Source organism: Eupeodes corollae, chromosome 3 (assembly GCF_945859685.1).
Source record: "Eupeodes corollae chromosome 3, idEupCoro1.1, whole genome shotgun sequence".
NCBI lineage: Eukaryota > Metazoa > Arthropoda > Insecta > Diptera > Syrphidae > Eupeodes > Eupeodes corollae.
In genome coordinates this window covers 88,301,559-88,320,793 of record NC_079149.1, presented here as the reverse complement: position 1 = coordinate 88,320,793, position 19,235 = coordinate 88,301,559, and the positions used below count along the sequence as shown (strand labels likewise).

General features: G+C 38.2%; 1 protein-coding gene across 4 annotated transcripts in view; it reads left to right on the top strand.

The window, feature by feature from the left end:
• LOC129948873 (6-phosphofructo-2-kinase/fructose-2,6-bisphosphatase-like) overlaps positions 1–19,235 on the top strand; it is a 210,986-nt gene that overhangs the window by 189,435 nt on the left and 2,316 nt on the right. For all 4 annotated transcript variants that reach the window (XM_056060005.1, XM_056060007.1, XM_056060008.1 and 1 more), the window contains 6 exons: positions 10,603–10,682; positions 10,741–10,938; positions 10,993–11,181; positions 11,576–11,710; positions 11,777–11,869; positions 11,933–12,167. In XM_056060005.1, the coding sequence (XP_055915980.1) occupies positions 10,603–10,682; positions 10,741–10,938; positions 10,993–11,181; positions 11,576–11,710; positions 11,777–11,869; positions 11,933–12,167 (930 nt within the window). The remainder of the gene's footprint in view (positions 1–10,602; positions 10,683–10,740; positions 10,939–10,992; positions 11,182–11,575; positions 11,711–11,776; positions 11,870–11,932; positions 12,168–19,235) is intronic.

Sequence of the window (19,235 nt, the reverse complement as noted above, 5' to 3'; positions counted from 1 at the left end):
TGGTGGAATCATTGGACCGTATTTTTTCAAAGATGCTGTTGGACGCAACGTTACGGTGAATGGCGATCGCTATCGTTTAATGCTAACAAACTTTTTGTTGCCAAAAATGGAAGAACTGAACTTGGTTGACATGTGGTTTCAACAAGATGGCGCTACATGCCACACAGCTCGCGGTTCTATGGCCATTTTGAGGGAAAACTTCGCAGAACAATTCATCTCAAGGAATGGACCGGTAAGTTGACCACCAAGATCATGCGATTTGACGCCTTTAGACTATTTTTTGTGGGGCTACGTCAAGTCTAAAGTCTACACAAATAAGCCAGCAACTATTCCAGCTTTGGAAGACAACATTTCCGAAGAAATTCGGGCTATTCCGGCCGAAATGCTCGAAAAAGTTACCCAAAATTGGACTTTCCGAATGGACCACCTAAGACGCAGCCGCGGTCAACATTTAAATGAAATTATCTTCAAAAAGTAAATGTCATGGACCAATCTAACGTTTCAAATAAAGAATCGATGAGATTTTGCAAATTTTATGCGTTTTTTTTTTAAAAGTTCTAATCACCGTTTAGTTACTTTTTTAAGTGTCAAAAGATTCAAACTTTACTTCACTTTGTAGTGAAATTTTCCACCGACCGACCGACCCGACTGATTGAATAAAAAAATATATAATCTTAACACTATTGGATTGTCGAATCCAATATTAATTACAACCGTACTCGATTTTAAATCCCTTTTTTTTTAACTATTTTAATTTAAACAAAATCGAAATTGCACACCGCCGATGTGCCGCCAGAATTAATTTGACAATTTATTAGAAATGTCAGTCGATATGTCAGGTAGATGAAAGAATTCACCATAGGTAGCAATAAAAGTATTGCCAGCAGGGTAGCTCAGCTTAGGGGGGGTTTCGATTAGTGAATATTTTATTAATCGAGGTGATAAAGTGGGCGCCAGGAAACTTTTTACTGGAAGTTTACCAAAACAAGAAGCTGAAAAATAAGTCTTCAAACAGAGAATGAAATAAAAGAAAGGTTTTGTTTTTCGGATGGGAAATTTAAGTTATGTTTATTTGCCTGGAAAACCTTGGCCGAAGCCGGGATTAAAAACCAGGATCTTTTATAACAAAAAAGGAAAGGATACCAATTGAATTATGGAGATCAGAAGGTCAATTCTCAATAAATGTATTGCAAACAAAAAGAAAGATTATTAATCGATAACCAAAATTGGAAAACAAAAAAAGACAAACCAAGAAAAATCACTTCAAGAAAATTTTCGAATGAGAACCAAACGGTTAAACACGTTAAAAAAAAAACGACTTTTGACTCGAAGGTCAAAAGGACGAAAAACAATATCCTTCAAAAAACAAAGAAAACACTATATACTTAACTTTTCCGCTTCCACAACAGCTATCGTAGTCCTTCCTCAAAGAAAACTTTTCTCCACAGTCGAACAAAATGTAGGTCTTTTAAAAAACAAAATCCTTCACACAGTTTTTCCTTCGTCTAATAACTTTGGGCGCAATCCTAAAAGTGGCCATCATCATGGCGAGCTTGACCCTTCCGGCTGGTGATCGATCTGTCTCGGTCCCGCAACTTCCTCCATCCATAAGATTGGGGTGTGCGACCGAGAAGTCAGATATCTTTCATCGCACGCGATCTCTCTAAAAGGTGATGCGATCACCCAGTAGCTCAATGAGTGAGTTCAGCTCTTCACTTTCCAACCCATTCCAGCCAAGACTTTCTGGAAAAATCACGTGGAGTTCCTCGCAATACCGAGTATTTACACGCGCTAGTTTTTAGTTAAGGAAAGACTACTTATGTGGTGTTGAAGGAAGTCGGTAGCCAAGCCTATAATTAAAATAAAAGTTATTAAGATATTCTTGGAGTGATTTTTCTATCGTTAATAATTATCTACTTTATGGTGGGCCCTCGGCCATACTACGTTAACGTTGGTGTGACTTTTCTACACACATTGTTGGGCATGGGTATCGTCTTCATGCCTTGACGATATTGTTTATCCAATATGTGGGCCAACCGTCGCACAGTTCGTTGGTGTGGAATCCTTTCGCACACTTTGGTAGGACCTGTTAAATTTGCTTTCCCAAAATGCTAGAAGAGCAGGTCACTGGCTGATGGTCCAGGTTTCTACTAAACTCTTCCAGAATTTTGCGGCCGCAGTAAGAACTCGTTAAGGGTAGTTAGCAACAAGGGAGGTGAAACTTGTGGTAAAATTTACCGCAACAACTTACCTCCATCGTCAGAACATTGACAAAAAGTACCAAAGACATTAATGTCTACAAGCTTAAATACCATCACGATTTGTATTTTGTATTGTATTGTAAAAAAAATATTACTTATTTCTTTTGCAACTAGACAGGGAACCCTTATTTACAAAACATTAAATGGAATTGTGTAGAAAATAAATAATTCATAAACTAATAAAATTCAGCTTTCAGTTAAATGAAAAAAATCATGATCAACGGTTATTTTGACATAAGAAGATTTGACTTGATAGTTGGGGAGATTTTTCTTGATTAACTTTCCAGCCAACTTTCCAATACAGTTGCCTTAAATGGGAGGCAATTTTTGACATCTAGCCAATCAAAAACTTGAAACTTCCCTTACTTTCAAATCCCTCAAGTCGTTTCAATTTGCCTATTACTAAAAGGTTTTCAATTAGAATTTTGTGCCGATTGTGACAGCTGTCAAACTGATAAAGAACGATAAAACAACAAAGTTGAAATGATAAAACTTTATTATATTTGGCTGAATTGCGTTGGCATTAGGCATTCTCAAAAAGCTACATTTGGTGTGAATTTTAAGCCGGCCAGTGCGGCGATGACATTGGTCCCTAAATTTTCGAAAACGGAGCTGGTCGTCAACAGCGAACGCTGTACGACAATGAAAACCAATTTCTTATGAACTAAATAGACGTCAATCTAAGTTCTATCAGTGAAATGTGCAACAGACATAGATGGGCCACCAAGGCCCTGCAATTTGATCCTCATAGACTTTTTGTTTTGAGGTTGCAATAATAATGGAGATACCTTCATACATTTTATATGGAAAGAATTTTAGAGTAAACAAAAAAGTATTGATTCTCTGAAGCAGTAATTTCCTTTTATGATTGTCTTTACTTTCATCGACTTTAAATACAACACACCTTAAAAATCAGCAACAAGAGAATTGTTAGCTTTGCGTGATTCCATGTAATCAAGTTTAGATTGATGTTTATAAGTAAATAAATAAAGAGGTTTTGCTTCGTAAATATAGTGAGACTATTAATCGGAAATATTGTTAGGTATCTGGTGGAAATGTTCGCCCGTTTTCGAATGCAATCCTATTATGGATAACATACAAATGGTTGCCAAGATACAACTCATATAGCTCAAGCTTAAACTCTTTGTTCACTTTTATTAAGTTCAAAGAAAATAAGCTTCATTCGATTAGATCACATTGAAGAAGGCAATTTGACACAAAATAAGTGAAGGCTTGCGTAAAGAAATCCTTATCCCTTATGGGCTTTTTATTTTTAATGGTTGTACAAAAATGCAATCTTTTTTGAATGCACTCATCAATGACTTCAATAATAACTTTGGATTCATTGACTTTAATTTAAGATTTCTGACTTAGGTTAGGTTGGAGTGGCTGTCCAGATGTCATTGACGCACGTAGACCTCAAGGGTCCATTGTGATACCACTAATGAGGTTACTCATGGGAGAGTAATGAATTTAAACAAAACCATTTTGTACTTTTAATAAAGTTAGAGAGACGTTTTGTGTCAATCGTTGCCAGTTCACTGGTGTTATCGAAGAAGGGATTACCGAGAAAGTTATTCCTTCTAATGGAGAGTGCTGGACATGTACACAGAAGGTGTTGGACTGTTTCCTCTTCCTCCTCGTCCATGCAGCTTCTACAGTAGTCATTTGTGTAGACCCCTAGCCTCAGAGCATGTCTACCTATGAGGCAGTGTCCCGTTATTACTCCAATTATAGAGCTTATACTTTGTCTGCTCAGTGATATCAAGCCTTTTGACCGTTTTAAGTCAATACTTGGCCATATTTGCTTGGTTGCCAGGCAGGTGGTACTTTGTGACCATCTAGCATTTGTTGTTTCTAAAGCATATTGCTTGAGAAGATATTTGCTTTTATTTTGTTTTTGTCTAACATAAGGTAGAAGTGTTCCGTTTTTGGCGAGCTCATCGGCTTTGCAATTTCCCAAATAAGATGAATGTTAAACTGTTCCGTCATCTCATTCAGAGATGATTGACAATCGTGGACTGTTCGAGAGTTTGTGGAGACAGACGGAGATTTAAGAGCGGCTTGGCTGTCTGAGAAGATTCGTATATCCTTACAAGATATAACGTTTTCTTTGAACCAGGATAGTGCTTCTTTAATTGCCATTACTTCTGCCTGGAATACACTACATTGATTGGGAAGTCTATAGGATAGACTGAGATTCAGTTGTTCTGAAAAGATACCACTTCCAACTCCGTGATCGGTCTTTGAACCGTCAGTATAGAAGTGTACCGCATCGTCTTCCAGGGGTCCCTCTTCTTCCCAGGAGGATCTTGAAGGGATGGACACATGGAATTTTTTACCAAATACCATTTTTGGGGTGGTATAGTCTAAGCGATCTGGGATAGATCTGAAATTGTCTAGAATAGTTGTATGTCCAGTATTGTTACTGATCCATTGAGAGGTGGCTCTAAGCCTTACACATGAGTTGGCAGCCACCTTTTTAGAGAAGATGTCAAGTGGTGTTAGGTTTAAAAGCACTTCCAGTGCTGCGGTTGGTGTTGTGCGAAGTGCTCCTGTGATGCACATACCTGCTGACCGCTGGACTTTAATGAGATTATTTAGATTTACCATCTTGTCCAGTGCGGTCCACCATACGACGGCTCCATAAATGAGTATCGGCCTGATTACCGAAGTGTATAGCCAGTGGGTTATTTTGGGGAGAAGCCCCATTTTGATCCTATGGCCTCTTTACAAGTTAAAAGCGCTACAGTAGCCTTTGTTACTCTTTCATCAATATTTGCCTTCCAATTTAGTTTTTTGTCTAAAATGAGGCCCAAATATTTAGCTTGATCGGTAAAGCTTAATGGTATTCCTCTAATCTTGGGTGGGCTAATCTGAGGAATTTTATATCTTCTCGAAAAGAGTATTAATTCTGTTTTGTGTGGGTTGACGTCCAATCCACATTGCTTAGCCCATTTAGTAAGCCTGTTTAGGGCATTTTGTAGGAGTTCCGAGAGAACTTGGGGGTGCTTTCCAGATACGGATATCGCAACGTCGTCAGCGTAGGCAATCACCTTGAAACCCTCTGCTTCCAATGCTGTAAGTAAGTCGTTTACTACCATGTTCCATAAAAGAGGCGAAAGGACTCCACCTTGGGGAGTGCCTCGATTCACCGATCTGGTGGTAGTAAAACTTCTCATGTTAGAAATTATTGTCCTGCTTTTGAGCATGAGACTTATAAGATCTATGAGTGATTTCTCTAATTTCAGCTTATTGTTGAAAGCTCCTTTAATATCTAGGAACGCTACTAAGTTATATTCTTTGTATTCGAGGGAATGTTCAATAGTGCGTACCAGTGAGTGAAGTGCTGATTCTACTGATTTTCCCTTAGAGTAAGCATGTTGAGCTGTGGAAATGAGACATGGTTTTAAATTATGTCTGATTTAAATTTCAATCAATCTTTCCAAGGTTTTAAGAAGGAAGGATGATAGGCTGATTGGTCGTAGATCTTAAGGGTTAACGTGTGAGGGTTTCCCTGCTTTGGGAATGAAGACTACTTTTGCCATTCTCCAAGCTTTGGGAATATATCTCAACCTTACACAGCTTGTCAGAATGATTTCCAATGGTGGAATAATCATGTCTGACTTTCAAAAAGATTGAATTAATTTGTTCCTCCAATTCATTTTACAGCAATCATTTTAATGCAATCTTGCATTCTTTGCTTTGCCATTTCCCTCCATTAACCCTTTGTTCTTTTACTCTTCTCTCCCGACTTCAATCCGGCGAATCTCCGGTCGAGAAGTCTTCTGCCAAGTATCAGTAAGGTATTCAAAAAGGTTATAAGTAGAGCTCTGTCCAAGTGGGCTGAGAACAACAAAATATTTCCGGATAATCCGTTCGGCTTTAAGGCGGTACATTACACTATTCCTGCTGCGTCTAAGCTTATTTCTGATATTCAGTGGAACAAATCTAAAAGGCAATGTACGGTTGCTTGTCTAGTTGACTTGAAGAAGGCCTTAGACACCGTTTGGTTAGATAGTCTGTATCTAAAATTATATATTCTTTATGACATGCTTAATGGCAGACGGTTTATTGTCAAAATTGGCAATGTAACATCTACCAAAATATTTGATATTAAAAATGGTCTTCAACAGGGAGCGGTTAACTCGCTGATCTTATTCAGCATTTACACCAGTGATCTGATTGCGTACAGAACGGCCCCAAAAATTGAGGTTATCAAGACATTTTTGCAGGGTGACTTCGACAAGATTCAGCAATATTGCGATGACTGGAAGTTGAAAATCAACTTTTAGAAATGCGAAACTATTCTGTTCAGGACTCCGCCTCAAGGGATACGAAAAAGAACTGCAAAAATCTAGTGATCGTTTAACCAAATCAACACCCATCTGGCATCTGGTTGGATCAGTACTTGTATTTCGACAGACATATGAGTGCTGCTCTGGCTAGAGCTAGGGGAGCCTTTGCCCTTACAAAACGGTTGTTTTTTAGCAGCCGTCTTGACAGTAGTGGGAAGGTGATTTGCTACATGGCCATTATCCGGCCGATGATTGCTTATGGGTACCCGGTATGGTTCAAATGGAAAAGATTCGGGTGTTTGAGAGACAATGTCTGCGACGTTGCCTTGAACTACATAGAACACCAGAGTCGAAGTACAAACATTACTATTCCAACCAGGTTCTATACAACAGAGCCAACATAAGCAGAATAGATAATTTCTTGCTGAAGCTTGGTAGGGTCACATTGCAAGAGCGATGTCGTCGGCTAACAGCTTAATTTTTGGGGCTTACATACCAATGAGTACTACGAAAATGCACGTTTAACTGACAACATTCCACAAGAAGCTTTTCTCTATTTAGACAATCGAGGGCTGATAGTTTTAAGATTTTGATAAAATAAAAAAAATAAAAATAAAACTTTGTTCTTTGGCCCCATTTAATTTTACCCCAATCTTTTGACAAAATTTTACCAACGCTCAATGGGCGAATCATATGACCTACCTGGGACAATATTTGTAATGCAAAGCGTGCAAAAGAATGCATAAGAATGCAAAGAATGCACGAATTTACAAAAGATTGCATTCAATTGATTGCTGTAAAATGAATGAAGGAAACAAATGAGTGCAGTCGTTTTGCTACAAGTGAATGATGATTGCATGATTTAGAGTCTGAAGTCCCAAATTGAAATCAATTAATGCAATCTTCTAATTTAAATCATTAATAATTTTTAAAGACTGCATTCTTCTACAAGCCTGATCTCTACACTATTGCAACTCAAATATATAATAATATAGATTATTTCCTTTAATTCTTTCTTCTTTCTTTTCTTTAAGGTGGCGCTACAACCCTGTGTGAAGTAGGCCTCACCCAACAAAACTTCTCCATCTAGCTCGGTCTAGATGTCTCCAGTTTCGCGCTCCAGGTTGGGTGAGGTCACTTTCTACTTATGCGCGCCACCCGATCCGCGGTCTTTTACCCTTCTGGCTTAATCTACGTCGCTGTACAGCCCGTACAGCTCGTCGTTCCATCTTCTCCTCTACTCCCCTTTGATGGATACGGGACCGTAGATCACACGAAGAACTTTTTTCTCGAAGCGACCCAAGGTGCTTTCATCCGCTTTTGTCATGGTCCATGCTTCTGCACCGTATAGCAGGACGGGGATGATAAGGGTCTTATATAGCAACACTTTGGTCCCTCGAGAGAGGACTTTGCCACTCAATTGCTTTCTTAGTCCAAAGAAACAGCGGTTAGCAAGAGTAATTCTTCGTTTGAGCTCAGCGCTGGTGTTGTTTTCTGCGTTGCCAGCGGAGCCTAGGTAGACGAAGTCCTGGACTACCTCAAAGTTACGTCTGTCGATGGTGACGTTTTGACCAAGACGTCGGTGTTTTATGTCCTTTCTTGACGACAGCATGTACTTTGTTTTGCCCTCATTAACCATTAAACCCATTTTTGCCGCCTCTGCCTCAATACTCACAAAAGCCCCATTGACATCACGCTGAGTTCTTCCGATTATGTCAATGTCAAATATAATATGACAGCGCATCACCTTGTCTAAAACCTTTTTTGACATCGAAAGGTTCTGTTAAGTTGTTTCCAACCTTTATGGAGCAAACAAGTTTGGCAGGGATGCCAAAACTAGACATGACAGCTCGTCCCTGTAGATGCTGTCATATGCGGCCTTGAAATTGATGAAAAGATGGTGTGTGTCGATTTGGTGTTCTTGGGGTTTTTCCAGGATCTGCCGTAATGTGAATATTTGATCAACTGTAGACTTTCCTGGTCTAAAACCACACTGATCTGGACCTATCAGGTTGTTGACGATGGGCTTTAGACGTTCACATATTACGGCAGATTTTATAGGCGATGTTAAGTAGACTGATTCCTCTATAGTTGGTGCAGTTTAGAGGGTCTTCTTTTTTCAGGATCGGGCAAACCATACTGAGATTCCATTCATCTGGCATTCTTTCTTCCGACCATATCTTACAGATAAGTTGGTGCATGCTCCTAACCAACTTATCTCCAACTGCTTTAAAGAGCTCGGCATTCAAGCCATCCGCTCCAGTGGCTTTATTAGCCTTCAGCTTAGATACGGCAATCTTTACTTCGTCTAAGTCGGGAGGACGGGATTGTTGGCTTTCGTCCTCTATGTTGAATGGATCATCCTGCCTGGCAGCGGAATTCGGTTCGTCGTCGCCGTTATATAGTCTGCAGAAGTGGTCCTTCCATATCCTCAGCATTGACTGCGGTTCTACTATGATGTTTCCACTTTCGTCTTTGCAGCCTTCGGTTCCAGGTTTATGTACCTGTAAACTTCGTTTCACCTGTTCGAACTTCATTCCTGCTTTTAAACCTCTCAACATCTTCGACCGATCGCGTTCTCATGCCCTCTTTTTTCCTTCTGAGAAGTCGGTATGCCTCTCGCCTTTTCTGCTCATAGAGCTCATGAGCAGCTCTCGTCCTTTTATGCAGGGCCGCTTTCCGTGCCTGTTGTTTGGCTGCATTTGCCTGCCGACATTCTTCATCAAACCAGGGGTTAGTGGCTGCTTGAAACCCAGCACATCAGAGGCGGCTTCTCTGATTGCATCTTGGTAATGTTGCCCCTGTTGGCGGTATAGAACTTCGAGAGAGGTTACTTGTAATTCGGTGGGAATAGGATTTGCCGATCTCTATCGATTGTAGCCGTTCGACGTTGTACCTTCTCCCATCACCTCCCAGTATTGCTTTGGGTCTGAGAACCCTAAGTGCTACCTTGGCTACAACGAGGTAGTGGTCCGAGTCGTTGTTAGCTCCTCGGAAAGAGGTTATTACGTGGCCAGGAAGTCATCCCAAATTGCCCAACCCTCAACCTGGAGGTTCAGATCCCTAGTATAACTTCAAGAACGGGGAGCCGGATAAAACCGCTCCTTATAGGCCTAGGTTTCGAATAATTCATAATAGTGGAACCTTACTGGAACTGTAGACGCCACCGTTGATTCCATCTCTGCCGTCTGGATAAGGAGAGGTGCCTTAGTGGAAACACCTCTCCCCCCTCTCTCGTTTGCTGCCCCAACAACTTTCCACTGGGGTTGGAACCCAATCTTCAGTTGAGGTACTAGGCACCCGATTTTCTACACGGTTAGGTGAGAGTAGGAGTTGATAGAGGTGGGTTTTGAAAAAAACCTGTGGACGCTTGTGTCCTCTTGAATGCACAATGCACATGTCTACCATTTGAACGGTGGGTCTGTAGTTTAATTATTTACTAAACAAAAATTGAAAGTCGCTCCCTTTTCTAGCTTGTTATTGATTCTCAATGTAAACGGGGATATAGAGAAAAAACCTCTAAAGTACTAAAGTGTGTTTTTTTTTTACGTGTAGTTTAAGAAGATGTAAAACAATTTAATATTATGGCCAAAAATGTTGCTTTATTAAAAAAATAAGGGTAGTACCTTTGGATAGATGGTAAAGCCTTTGCACGGGTACCGCCTCTTGCGGGAATTGAAAAATTCTCCAAAAGTAACTCTTGTCATGAAAAAGTGCTTTCTCAAATCAGCCGTTCGGGTTCGGCATATAAACTGTAGGTCCCCTCCATTCCTGACAATATTACTCGCACACAGGAATGGTTGAGAGTTGTAAGACACTAGGCCCTAGTTCTCAACTCCTGTAAGTCATTATGTAAAAAGGCATAAATCAAAGTGACAGCTGTCAAAAAGACCAACTTCTAAAAAAGTATTGCCAGATTGGAAAACCAAACGTCTAAAAAACCGTTATTTATTTCTGTCATATTATTTATCAATTTAATTATTATTATTCAAATTATCTACAATTGGAAATACAAACGTAATCTTTTTCTTATTATCTTCCAGTTTTTCCAGTCGAACAAAATGCTACCTCAGAAACCTTAAGCGATATCTCAGATTGGTTCCTCGATGGCAATAATGTTGCTGTAAGATATTCAAAATTTAAACAAATAAGAATTTTAAATAAAAATTTCTTAATTTTAGATTATCGATGGCATGCATTTGAGTCGCCAATCACGTCAAATGGTTTCAAACTTTTGCAATGAACGTATCTATCATCATTTAATTGTTGAAATCGATTGTGACGAAAAGAGTCTCGAATCGAATATTAAAGAAATGGTTCGTTATTTTGAAAGAACTAACAGTCGTAGCACGGATTGGAAGAAAATATTTATTGAAAAGGTTCGTATACTTATATTATTGTATCTTTATATTATTTCATTATTATGTTTCTAGGTTAGTGAATGTTTGCCCATGTTTGAAAAATGCCTTCCACTCGAAAGCCCTTTAATCACTGTAAATAATTCGGAGAATCCTTACTTGCATTCGGTGATGTCCCGAGGAGTGCAAGGAGCCTTACAAACTTCAATTTTGGGTGTTCTCTCGCATCCTGTGATAAGAGAACAACTTTTCTACTTTAGTCGGGTAAGTAAGTTCAGTAAATTGAAATCTGAAAAAATTCGTTCTAAAACTAAAAATGGTTTTATTGAAAATAAATATGCAAAGCTGAACCCTAAAGTGATTTCAAAATTTTATCCCGAATAAGCTAAAAACACTGTTTGGTGAAAAAACAAAACATCCTTCAATTAAGGAGCAGTTCTTTGAAAGTAAAATACCGATACAGGTTTTAAGAAATCAAAATCTCAGTTTTTAAACAGTCTCCAACTTAATTAAACAGTCTTGTCAAATTTTAGCTTAAGTCAGACATCTTAAACCTAAATTGCCTTTGGTTCAAAATACTATTTCAAAGATTCAAATTTTTTAAATTTCATTAATATGGTCTTAATCTTCTACCTTTCTTATTTCTTTCACTTACCAGCACGGCGAATCTGATTACAATGTGGTTGGAAGGATTGGTGGCAATGCGGATTTGTCACCACGTGGATGGAAGTACGCAGAGCGCTTGACACGTTTGTTTAAGGAGAATCAATTAACCCTTCCCGGTCCACAATTGGTAAGATTTTTCAAATTAAAAACAGGAAAAAGTAAAGACTAAAAATGTATTATTTTCCAAACCCAGATTTGGACTTCAGAGTTTATTCGAACTATCCATACTGTTCGGGATATACCCGGACCTAGAGCCGCTGTTAACGATTTGAATGAAATTAATGCTGTAAATTCGAAATTCATTTTTATCTATAAACATCAATTATTAAATATTTTATGGAACTTCTAGGGTATTTGCGAAGGACTGACTTATGAAGAAATTCAAGAAAAATTCCCACAGGAATTCGCTTGGCGTGATCAAGACAAATTCAAATATCGCTATCCTCACGGGGAGTCTTACTTGGATTTATTGCAGCGTGTCGATAGTGTCATTCAGGGATTGCTTACGAAAACACAAGTTCTGGTTGTCTCCCATCAGGCTGTCTTGAGGTGTGTGATGGCGTACTTCAATGGCACCAAGCCAGGTGAGATATTTTTTTTCCATTTCTTAATTGTCACAATGCCTTTTCTTAATGCATATCCCTTGTAAGAAGAAGACAATTTTTATTAGATTTTACCTCGAATGCTCTTTCAATGGGTTTATTTTTAGATATAATTTATTTAAAGTGCGGAAAGTTAATTTTATAATTTTGTCCTCCACTTTGTGTTGTTTTGTGTTGTAGAAGGAAAAATAATTCTATTTTTATTTCGATGAATAAGAATGATAGATTGCAACAATACCGAAGTGAACTTTCAGCGTGAGCTAAAAGAATGTCTGTATTTACCAACATATAAACATTTACAGGGTCATTCATTTATCGGCTTCGAAAGAAAAGCTAATAAAACAGACAGCACACTTCGCCGCAATTCCTTGAATTATGTGAAATGCGTCTAGAGTTGTGTATTATTCGTAAGAACGCGGTTTTTCGTGTAGCCTCACGGACAAAAAAAACCGAACGATGTCAGATCTCCTCGACCAGGAAACTTCTCACTCAAAAAAGCCAAAAGTGGTCGTGTGTATCCCATGCCCATTGACATCTTTGGAGAAATACAGACCAATGACACCTTTATTTTTATCACTCGGGGGTTTTCTTTGCCCTACATAGTGAGAAATATAAACGGTGATTTTTTAAGAGCTTGAGAACTTTAAAAAAAAAAAAAAACGCATAAAATTTGCAAAATCTCATCGATTCTTTATTTGAAACGTTAGATTGGTCCATGACATTTTCTTTTTGAAGATAATTTCATTTAAATGTTGACCGCGGCTGCGTCTTAGGTGGTCCATTCGGAAATTCCAATTTTGGGTAACTTTTTCGAGCATTTCGGCCGGAATAGCCCGAATTTCTTCGGAAATGTTGTCTTCCAAAGCTGGAATAGTTGCTGGCTTATTTGTGTAGACTTAAGACTTGACGTAGCCATACAAAAAATAGTCTAAAGGCGTCAAATCGCATGATCTTGGTGGCCAACTTACCGGTCCATTCCTTGAGATGAATTGTTCTCCGAAGTTTTCCCTCAAAATGGCCATAGAATCGCGAGCTGTGTGGCATGTAGCGCCATCTTGTTGAAACCACATGTCAACCAAGTTCAGTTCTTCCATTTTTGGCAACAAAAAGTTTGTTAGCATTGAACGATAGCGATCGCCATTCACCGTAACGTTGCGTCCAACAGCATCTTTGAAAAAATACGGTCCAATGATTCCACCAGCGTACAAACCACACCAAACAGTGCATTTTTCGGGATGCATGGGCAGTTCTTGAACGGCTTCTGGTTGCTCTTCACTCCAAATGCGGCAATTTTGCTTATTTACGTAGCCATTCAACCAGAAATGAGCCTCATCGCTGAACAAAATTTGTCGATAAAAAAGCGGATTTTCTGCCATCTTTTCTAGGGCCCATTCACTGAAAATTCGACGTTGTGGCAGATCGTTCGGCTTCAGTTCTTGCACGAGCTGTATTTTATACGGTTTTACACCAAGATCTTTGCGTAAAATCTTCCATGTGGTCGAATAACACAAACCCAATTGCTGCGAACGGCGACGAATCGACATTTCACGGTCTTCAGCAACACTCTCAGAAACAGACGCAATATTCTCTTCTGTACGCATTCGTGTGGTTGGTTTAATGTCCAATAAAGTAAACTGAGTGCGAAACTTGGTCACAATCGCATTAATTGTTTGCTCACTTGGTCGATTATGTAGACCATAAATCGGACGTAAAGCGCGAAACACATTTCGAACCGAACACTGATTTTGGTAATAAAATTCAATGATTTGCAAGCGTTGCTCGTTAGTAAGTCTATTCATGATGAAATGTCAAAGCATACTGAGCATCTTTCTCTTTGACACCATGTCTGAAATCCCGCGTGATCTGTCAAATACTAATGCATGAAAATCCTAACCTCAAAAAAATCACCCTTTAGTTTGAAAAATTGTTCCATTACTTAACAAGCGTATCTACATCTGTAACGCTTCAGGTTTGGTTTGTCCGGTTTTTTTTTGCCGTACGGTCAAAACCGTATAGTATGAAACGAGCCTTAGATCAATATAATGGCCCATTGTGTTACCACATGGATCTTTAGGCTTTCTTTTAAGCTCAATGCGAAACCAGTTTGGGTCCCTTGCGAAACGTGAAGGACTGATTAAGAACTCTCCTAGGTAAGTCTTACGTTTTTGAGTTAGAGCAGAGAATTTACAGAGGAGAAGAAGAACTGTTTCCTCATCCATTCAGCATTTGTAAAAGTCATTTGAGAATACGTATAGCTACTTGCTTTCCTATTGGACAGTGCCCGGATATGACATTGTTTATAGAGCTTATATGCAATCTGCTTAGTAAAATTTCTTATGGTAAGGTTTATGATCCTAGGTTAACAGACCATCACATGGTTGGTCTTAATAACACTTTGGATTCCACTTCAGGGAGTAGTAGAAAAGCACTCAAAAGAAATAAAGAACGCATTGATTAAGCATTTAAAGCCTTGGATGACTAACAATTTACTTAAGCAGATTTCTAAGAAAAATACTTTAAGTGTTAAGTGCAAAAAACATCCCCAAAACAGAAATCTTAAAAATTATTATGTCTCTTTATGTAAACGGTGATTTTTTAAGAGCTTGAGAACTTTTTTTAAAAAAAAACGCATAAAATTTGCAAAATCTCATCGATTCTTTATTTGAAACGTTAGATTGGTCCATGACATTTACTTTTTGAAGATAATTTCATTTAAATGTTGACCGCGGCTGCGTCTTAGGTGGTCCATTCGGAAAGTCCAATTTTGGGTAACTTTTTCGAGCATTTCGGCCGGAATAGCCCGAATTTCTTCGGAAATGTTGTCTTCCAAAGCTGGAATAGTTGCTGGCTTATTTGTGTAGACTTTAGACTTGTTAGAAGTTTTCCCTCAAAATGGCCATAGAATCGCGAGCTATGTGGCATGTAGTGCCATCTTGTTGAAACTACATGTCAACCAAGTTCAGTTCTTCCATTTTTGGCAACAAAAAGTTTGTTAGCATTGAACACTAGCGATCGCCATTCACCGTAACGTTGCGTCCAACAGCGTCTATGAAAAAATACGGTCCAATGATTCCACCAGCGTACAAACCACACAGTTCTTGAACGGCTTCTGGTTGCTCTTCACTCCAAATGCGGCAATTTTGCTTATTTACGTAGCCATTCAACCAGAAATGAGCCTCATTGCTGAACAAAATTTGTCGATAAAAAAGCGGATTTTCTGCCAACTTTTCTAGGGCCCATTCACTGAAAATTCGACGTTGTGGGAGATTGTTCGGCTTCAGTTCTTGCACGAGCTGTAATGTCCAATAAAGTAAACTGTATGCGAAACTTTGTCACAATCGCATTAATTGTTTGCTCGCTTGGTCGATTATGTAGACCATAAATCGGACGTAAAGCGCGAAACACATTTCGAACCGAAAACTGATTTTGGTAATAAAATTCAATGATTTGCAAGCGTTGCTCGTTAGTAAGTCTATTCATGATGAAATGTCAAAGCATACTGAGCATCTTTCTCCTTGACACCATGCCTGAAATCCCGCGTGATCTGTCAAATACTAATGCATGAAAATCCTAACCTCAAAAAAATCACCCTTTACTTCTTTTAGATCTTTTTTGAAAAAAGTTAGAGATTGGCTATTCACACAAGACTATGAAAGCATCGAATCCTTTTTGAGAACCTTATCCTATTAAGCAGCACAAACATACATAGTTTAAATATTTGCTTGTTGTTTTTATTTTCTTTTACAGTATATTATATTTGAATTGTTAAGTTTATTTTTTGAAATAATTTATTTATTTAATTTTTGCTCAAAGTTTACTTTTATTATTAACTTAATTTTTTGGAAATAATTAAACTCTGATTGTCACCCCACATCAGATATTACTTGAATTAATTTATTTGGCGTGTCAGATAGAAAGCACCTTGATCCCAGATCTTTTTCGTGACCTAGTGATCTTATTTCACCTAATGTTGACCTTCTTCACAGCGTTTTGCTTTATCAAGTTTACATGTAGTGATTGGTATGCCAGCATTAGCCAACGTGGTAGAATGGGTTGTACTCTACCATTTCTGGCGAGTTCATCTGCCTTACAATTTCCTGGAAAGTCTCTATGGCCGGCCCGTTTGTAACATCTCAATTAGAGATGATCAACAGTTATGGGCTGTTATAGAGTTTGTAGAGATAGAGTCCAGAGATTTTATAGCGGCCTGATTATCTGAGAAAATACGAATATCAGAGGTTTTCTTTAAGCCAGGACAAGACTTCTCTTATCGCCAAAGTTCTACCTGAATCATGCTACAATTATTGGGAAGGCGGAATGAGATACTTAATTTCAGTCGTTCCATTTATGAAAAAGCAGATTTACCTGTCTCTCCAGGAATATCTCGAAGTTATAGAAATCTTGAAGTTTCTGTCGAATTGCAGTTGGGGGATGGTGTCGTCTGTGTGCTTTGGAATTGATTCTAAATACTTAAGAATTACGAATTGGCTAATGTTGTTATTAACCCTCTCCGATGAAGCTTTGAGGTGAATAGCAGAGCTTGCAGCTCTTTGTTTCCTAAGTAAGGTTTTAGGTAGAGTAGGGTATCCAGTGCGATCCGTATATATATGGGCAATATGAACGTTGGACTTTTTTTATTTAGTTGGTCGTAGCTTTTTCTAAAGCAATACACTATACTGCCACCTCGTGTATTAAAATCCTTCTGATTGCCGATTTGCACAACCTATGAATAATATTAGTCCAGTTAATAAAGGTTTTCACCTCAAAAAAAAAACCAACAGTTTTGAAACTTGTCACATTTACTAAGGGATGTCTGGTGATGACCTAAAAAAAGTCCTCAACAATCCGACTTGAGCTCTAGCGGCATTTAAGAGAAACATGGGGATCGTTTCAGTTTTGTACGTTTATCTCGAAAACTATTTGGAGTATCAACAAATTTTGTTCGACAAAATTAAAGCTTATTAAATTTTATAAAAAAAAGATTACGTGATTTTGACGGTATCTGTTATAGTTTGTAAAATAACTTTAGCGGCAGTGAAGAGAAACATACGGTTGTTTCGGGTTTTTGGGTTTATCTTAAAAACTATTTGTCGTATCAAAAAATAATCTTTTACAAAATTAAAGCTTATTAAATATTTTAAAGAAATATGATATTAATTTGTTTGTACTTGTTTTAGTTTGTAAAATAACTCAATAGGCAGTTAAGGAAAACATGTGTTTTTTTAACACGAAAAGAAAGCTTATTAAAAAAAGTATGGTTTGCATTTTTTGTGTCTGTAATTGTCTAAAAAAACTGTAGTATTCAATTTGTATGTCTATATGGCTCATTGCCTGCATGTCTAGAGAATAAGCATTGTAGCAAGTTACTTTATCATCTCCAGTGATGCCACTCTCTATTGACATGATTCCATTTGTGACTGGAAATGGAGGATGACTTTGGAACCAATTTGACAGCTTTGCAATGTCTGTATTATCTTTAATTTTACGCCAAAATCTACATGTTCTCACTAGTAGAAAAAAGAACGCTAGTGAATTCTTCGAGTGATGAGACAATTTCATGAGTAGCAGTCAGCCCTAGAACCCATTTGCTAAGTACACTATCAGTGATTCCACGCCCTATTGTCAAGCCACCCATACTCTTCATTCCACGCATTAGAGTTTGTTTAATCGTCTGGTCCAACCACACTCTTGTCCAAAATCGTTCAGTTCTTCTCATAGTAAGGTAACCCTCTTGCACAAAGTTTTTGAATTTATCTGGGGTCATTACAGAAGGCAGTTTTATCATGTCCTGCAAATACAGGTGACATGATTTGGCGTACGAGAAGTGTCCGGCGGTATGGAAATATGGAATCATATTCTTCACATAGTTAATATAGGCATTCTAATCGCCAGACCGCTAAGCGTGAATAAAATCTTTAAGCAATTTAATCATATTAAACAACTGAATCCATAAAGCTGCTGTTGGTACATCAGCTTTGAGATTATTAAGATTTGTTTGTAGTTTATAAACTTTAAAGCCAACCGAAGAGTGTCACATGGTTTTGGCTGTAAAATTTCTTCGGAACGCGCATGAACATTTTCAAAAACTAAAATTTTTAATCCGCCATCTGTTTTCTGAAATGTTTCCAAAGGAAGTTCTCCAAGTTATCCAGTTGATTTAGCACAAGGTAGTTTTATCAGCTTTTGCTTTCGTCTATCGGTTTCTTTTCCGATGGAAGTGGATGCAGCGATTCATCTTATTCCGCCCAAAGAATGTAATGTATTTAGTCTATCTAACGTTCTAACATTAAAGTTCGCATTATTCAACACAAATTGGTTAAATGAACCGCTGGAATCTGGTCACGTGTAGCAAATAGCTGATACTCGGAACTCCAACAACTGAGCTTCATAGTATGAAGAAAAAACCCTGAGCTTGATATAAGGTTTACCAACTTCTTAGAACCAAGCTTTCTGTATATCAATAAGGCAAGACTGCTTAGTATTGGAGACATGAATGATCTGATATAATGCTAAGCCCTATTACGATGCACTTCCTTTTTCTATTTTCAATGTTCGTATTTTTACAACTCTTAGTAAGTGTGTCAAGTTTTAAAACAGTTGGATTTTTTTTGAGGTAAAGGCAATTTCGCTCGTTCATTGCCTGGACTATGAGGGGCTGCAAGCCCCATTTATTAGCAATAGCTTTTTTGCAAGAAAAGAGAGCTACAGTTTGATCTATAAGTCAATGATGATTGATATACATAGGTCGTAAATCTTTAAGATTGCCTTGCGAACGCTTCAAATTTCTTTACAATTTTACCCATTGCATGCATAATCGTCCTGTAATGCGAACATAATCATCATTTTCAGACAACTTCATTTGCAGTCGACTGCGTTCTTTGAACGCACATTTTGAAGTAAACAACAAACTCGGAGCTTTATTTCACTGACCTGATTGTGCCAAAAACATAACAGTCTTCAAAAATCTTCTCACGCAAGCTACAAGTCCCTCTCGACTAGTAAGTTCAATAAATACTACTTTCACCATTTCCAATTTGACAAGAATCTATT